This window comes from Dioscorea cayenensis, unplaced genomic scaffold, assembly GCF_009730915.1.
Source record: "Dioscorea cayenensis subsp. rotundata cultivar TDr96_F1 unplaced genomic scaffold, TDr96_F1_v2_PseudoChromosome.rev07_lg8_w22 25.fasta BLBR01000861.1, whole genome shotgun sequence".
Classification (NCBI taxonomy): Eukaryota; Viridiplantae; Streptophyta; class Magnoliopsida; order Dioscoreales; family Dioscoreaceae; genus Dioscorea; species Dioscorea cayenensis.
In genome coordinates, this window is record NW_024087252.1 from 55,814 (window position 1) to 61,129 (window position 5,316).

Genomic DNA, 5,316 nt, shown 5'->3' on the forward strand with positions numbered 1-5,316 from the left:
AATAAATTAATTACCATATAATAATTGGAAATTTACCTTTTCTTTTACCTTAAAACTTAAAAATTGGACTAATATAAAATAAAAAATAAAAACATTATTTAGTTTTTCATAGCAACCTAGACGGAAGGAGAAAATCAGCAAATATATATATATATATTCAAATATCAGTTGTCATAACATAATTAATTTAATATTGTTTTTATATAAATATGGCAATCCACATATATGAACTTTGGACCTTTGTTTTTGGAGGAATATAAAAAGTCACAGGATGTTCGGGACGAGTGTGTTAGACGTTTAACTGTCTTGAGTTTAAGTCTTGATGGATCCAGTGGTGATAATAGATTTCTGGTGTCGGTTTGAGCTTGCAACTCACACTCCTCATCGCTAGGTGATAGCACAGGGGTGGACATTCAATTCTCAATCTATACACACGTCTCTTTGACTAATAGCGGTTATCGTATTTGTAAAATAAATAAATTTATAAATAAATCGCCTAATAACGGTTATCGTATTTGTAAAATAAATAAATAAATTGCCACACACTGCCATTTTCTTAGTGGATACTTAATAAATTTAAATTTCAAATATATAATTTAAATTTTTCTTTCCAAAGGTTTTGAAGTTCAAAAATTCAAAATGTTTAATTTGCATCAAACATTGAAAATCAAGATTTTCTTCTTATAGAACAACCCAAATACAAAAACACATATATATAAAATAACAAAATAGATAATACAAAACATAACAACCCTGCCAACAACACACACACTAACAGGGTCAAATCCCAATCTACAACAACAACAAAAACCCTATGAATAAAGAAACACAAAGGATGATTGGTGTGAATTGATTGATGATCAAGGAATGGATTGAAAGATGTCAGTCTTCTTGGCTTGCTCAAGCATTTGGACCACTTCTCTCATGGTAGGTCTTTTCCACACTGTGCTCCTGCACACAAAGCATCCCCACAAAGAACACTTGCATGGCCTCCTCCATTGGGACATTCACTAGTCTTGGGTCCATTATTCTCACCACTCCTTCCTTGCTCCAATTTGTGCTCATCCTTGCCCATTGCACTATGTCCACTCCTTCCTCTCCAAAGTCTCCCACTGGTTTCTTCCCTGTTATCAACTCCAACAACACCACTCCGAAACTATATACATCGCTCTTCTCATCCACTTTAATGTGTACGCGTACTCTGTTCATATCAATTAAACAAATAATTAATTTTTAATAGATGCAAATCAAACATATTATATAAAATAAAATAAGAAATCAAACTTATATATTTAGATCTAATTAATATAGGATCAGAGTTATTATTGTACTCTATTATAAACAACAATTAACTTATTATCATAATATTGATAAAATAAAAGTGTGCTGAAGCAGTAAACTTAATTATGGACTCAAATATAATAAATAACTAAAAGAAAGAACTTTCAAGTTGAATCAAACCCATCTTTGGAAGATGGAACAATAAAAAGACAGAAATAGACATGATCTCAGTTGTTCTTGTAAGGGTAAAATGGGAATTGAGAACAGTGGGAGTTCCCAAAGATGGGTGAGCATGGAATATATGTCTCAAACTTTATAAGCATGGATATGGTTTTGGTCTTGGGCATGGAGAAAGGGAAAAATAAAGCATGGATCCCAATCAGGATTCCTAAGAGACAGTGTGTTGGAATCTGGGAATAGGGGGTTTCCAATGTTGAACTGATTACTAGTCTTTTAAAGAATGAACTAAAGTTAAAGGGAGAGATTTAAAAGATCACATTAGATATAAAGCTATTCCCTTCTTTTTTTGTTTTCTAATTCTATTGACTATTTTTATGAAAAAAACCCTCAACTTTTTTTTCTCCTTTTCTTTTGTTTTTATACAACTGACTTTTATAAGGATTCAAATGCTTAGTTTTAATATCAGAAGCACAAAGAGGTAATTGGAATGAACATGAAAACCATGCAAAGAAGGTTCTGAATTCAAATGAAAAACATAGAAAATATGCAGGAAAAAAAAAATAAGTAAATCACTTCAGCAGATCAATATCAGAATTAAAGAATTGAACTAAAGAATTCTGTGATTTGCAGAAGAAAAAAAACAAAGAAAGGAAGAAACTGAGAATGATACTGACCTGGAGCAATGTATCCATATGAACCAGCAATAGCAGACATGCATTCAGAAGTGCCGGTATCTCTCAAGAACTTAGCCAATCCAAAGTCTGCAACATGAGCCTCATACTCAGCATCAAGCAAAATGTTATTAGATTTCACATCTCTGTGAAGAATCAAAGGACTGCAATCATGGTGCAAATAACACAATCCTCTTGCAGCTTCAATGGCAATCTTCAATCTTGTTCCCCAATTGAGATATGCACCTCTCTTGCCATGCAACACTTCTCCTAAACTCCCATTTGGCATGTACTCATAAACCAAAAGTTTAGTGTCTTTGTTTGAGCAAAATGCAAGCAATCTGACAATGTTTCTGTGCCTGATCTTTCCCAGTGTTTGAATTTCAGCAGAGAAGCCATTGTCATGAGATGAACCTTTGGTTATTCCTAGCAACCTCTTCACTGCCACTTGCTCACCGTTCGGCATTGTGCCTCGATAAACAATTCCGGCTCCTCCTCTGCCTATAATTGAGTTCTCTTTCAGGCATTCGACAATGTCATCACTCGCGAAATCAAGTTTTTGGAATGCAGTCAGTTTCCATGACTCTGAGTTTCTCTTCATCATTGATCTTGTCTTGATCACAACTGTCGTAGCGAAAACCAGTGAGCATGTAAGCAATCCGAGAGCGAAAAGAAGCTTGAATTTTCCAGGGAGTTGAGACTTCACTCCATGTTTTTGTTCTGGTATGAATGTAGAAGCTGCTGAGAGGTTGCACGGATTCGAAAGTGAACCACAGAGCTGAGGATTAGCGACAAAAGACGATGCATTGAAGTAAGCAAACTGCCCGGTCTCTGGTATCCTCCCCGAGAATTCATTGTGTGAGAAATCAACAGAAGTGAGACTCTTCATGCTTCCAATCTCTCTTGGAATGCTCTCATTCAAGTGATTCCAAGACACATTGAGGTAATTCAGGATCCTGATTTGAGACAGCTGAGTTGGTAGTGGACCATTGAGCTGATTCTGGCTCAAATCCAAATAAGTGAGCAATGAACAATCTCCAATCTCTTGAGGAACTCTCCCAGTGAAGTTGTTCCTACTCAAATCAATCTTCAAGGCCTGTTTCAATTGGCCTAATTGAGAAGGAATCTCTCCCTGTGAATTGGTTGCCATTGAGTGAAAGAATCTGCAACGCCGAGAAGTTTCCTATAGAGGCCGGAAGCTGACCGAACAATCGGTTATTAGACAGATTCATCTGGCCTAGCTTCACAGGTTTTTTCATCGGTTCATCGGTGATCTTTCCAGTGAGATAATTGTTCTGCAACTCCATAAGTAACAACTCAGGAAGATAAAGAAAACCGGGAGGAATCGATCCGGTTAAGTAATTCTGACCCATTCGAACTCTCCATAGAGTAGTGCATTGTCCAAGATCATCAGGCAAGGGACCGAAAAGGAAGTTGTTGAGAAGAATGAGCTTCTCAAGCTTCCTTCCATAGCAGAGAGCTTTCGGGATTACACCGGTGAGCTTGTTCGTCGATAAATCAAGCTCTTTTAGTAACCCATTGCTTCCAAGCTCCGGGGGGATAATGCCGGTGAAGTTGTTCTGCCATAGCATTAGTACAGCCAAGTTAGGCAAATCAGCGATAAACTTCGGTATCTCACCGTGAAATCGGTTGATGAAGAGATGCAACAAAGTTAAGTTTTCTGAGCTTGGAGAATTCTCGGGGAATTTCTCCGGTAAGCACATTGTTTGAAAGATCGAGAAACCTCAAACTGCTTAAGTTTCCAAGTTGAGGAGGAATAACACCAGTTAGCTGATTGAATTGTAAGAAGAGAGTGTCTAGTTTCAGAAGATCACCGAATTCAGGAGGTATCTTTCCTCGTAATCCACAGCTAGACAGATCAAGATGAATGAGATTAAACAAGTTCTTCAACTCCACCGGAATCCCGCCTTCGAACTTATTGTAGTAGCCTAAGTATAACTGCTTCAATGTGGTGAGGTTTCCGATCTCCAGGGGAATGTATCCACCTAAGTCATTGCCGGCAAGCGATAGATAGCTTACCGATCTAAACTGGCCATAGCTCGACGGAATCTCACCAGAGAAGTAGTTGCCTCCGAGGTCTAAATGCCGGAGTTTTTGGCAGTTGAGTGAGATTCATAGGAAGTGTTCCATATAGATTGTTGTTGTAAGTGTCTAAAAACTTCCAAGTTGAGCATGGAAGAGAAGTTCCAAGAAAGTGTACCATTGAACTGGTTGTTAGATATGTTGAGATGTCTCAAGCTTTGAAGATTAGCAATGCTGCTTTGGGAACTCACCGGAGAGTAAATTGCCGGCGACGGAGAGATAAGTAAGGCTGTTGAGCTCGGAGATTGCCGGGGAAAATGATACCAGTTATATTCAAGTTGGATATGTCTAGAGAAAACTACTGTAGTCTTTGTTGATTCATCACAGCGAACACCGGTCCAAGAACATAGAGATGGAGCATTTGCTATGTTCCAAGTCTTGAGGATAGAGTTTGGAGTGTGGAGATACTGCTTGAATAAGACTAGAATGGATGCTTGTTTTTGTTTGAGAGATGAATGTAGTGCAGTGGTAGGACAAGTGTTGAGGAATAGGGATGAAAATGATCGGTAAAAAGATGGTATTATTAGAGAAAGCCATTGATGAGATTGAAGAATGGAAGAGGATGTTGAGGTGAAGGTTATAGAGGAGGAGAAGAAGGAGAAGGTTGTGTGTGTGTGTGAGGGTGGGTGGGTCTTGTGGTGTTATTCCTTTCTCTTCTTTTTGAGAAGGAAAAGCAAAAGCTCTTGAGTGAAACTAAAGTGGGAGCAGTGGACCATTTGATCAGAAAATGTAAGCCTGATGAATCCTCTTTGAATGTACAGTCATCTCCCGCTTTTGTTCAATTCCTATACAAATCACTACAAAGACACAATCAATTCTATGTTTGATTCTTTGAGGGGGCCACCATTGCCAACATTTTCCCCTTTTATTTTATTTTTTTTCTGTTTATTTTATTTATACTTCATTTAATCAGAAATTGCAGAAAAGAATTGTAAACATTCTGCAGAAAAACAATATTTTTTGGGTGTATCTAACCTTTAATGAATCAGTAATTGCAGATAAAAAAAGAAAAAAAAAAGTACTAGCCTGCAATGTGCTAAAGCATTGGGCAGTTTTTGTATTTTTATATAATCGAAAGTAG

The 5,316-nt window shown here is 37.4% G+C and overlaps 1 protein-coding gene across 1 annotated transcript; it reads right to left on the reverse strand.

The window, feature by feature from the left end:
* Window positions 1–806: 806 nt before the first annotated feature.
* Window positions 807–5,000, reverse strand: LOC120255133 (leucine-rich repeat receptor-like serine/threonine-protein kinase BAM3). The gene is given in 12 exon segments (XM_039263018.1): window positions 807–935; window positions 937–1,187; window positions 1,190–1,201; window positions 2,136–3,258; window positions 3,260–3,814; window positions 3,816–4,250; window positions 4,252–4,308; window positions 4,310–4,414; window positions 4,416–4,490; window positions 4,492–4,530; window positions 4,532–4,867; window positions 4,995–5,000. Coding segments are annotated over 12 exon segments (3,069 nt in total). The 3' UTR covers window positions 807–860.
* Between the last annotated feature and the right edge of the window lie 316 nt (window positions 5,001–5,316).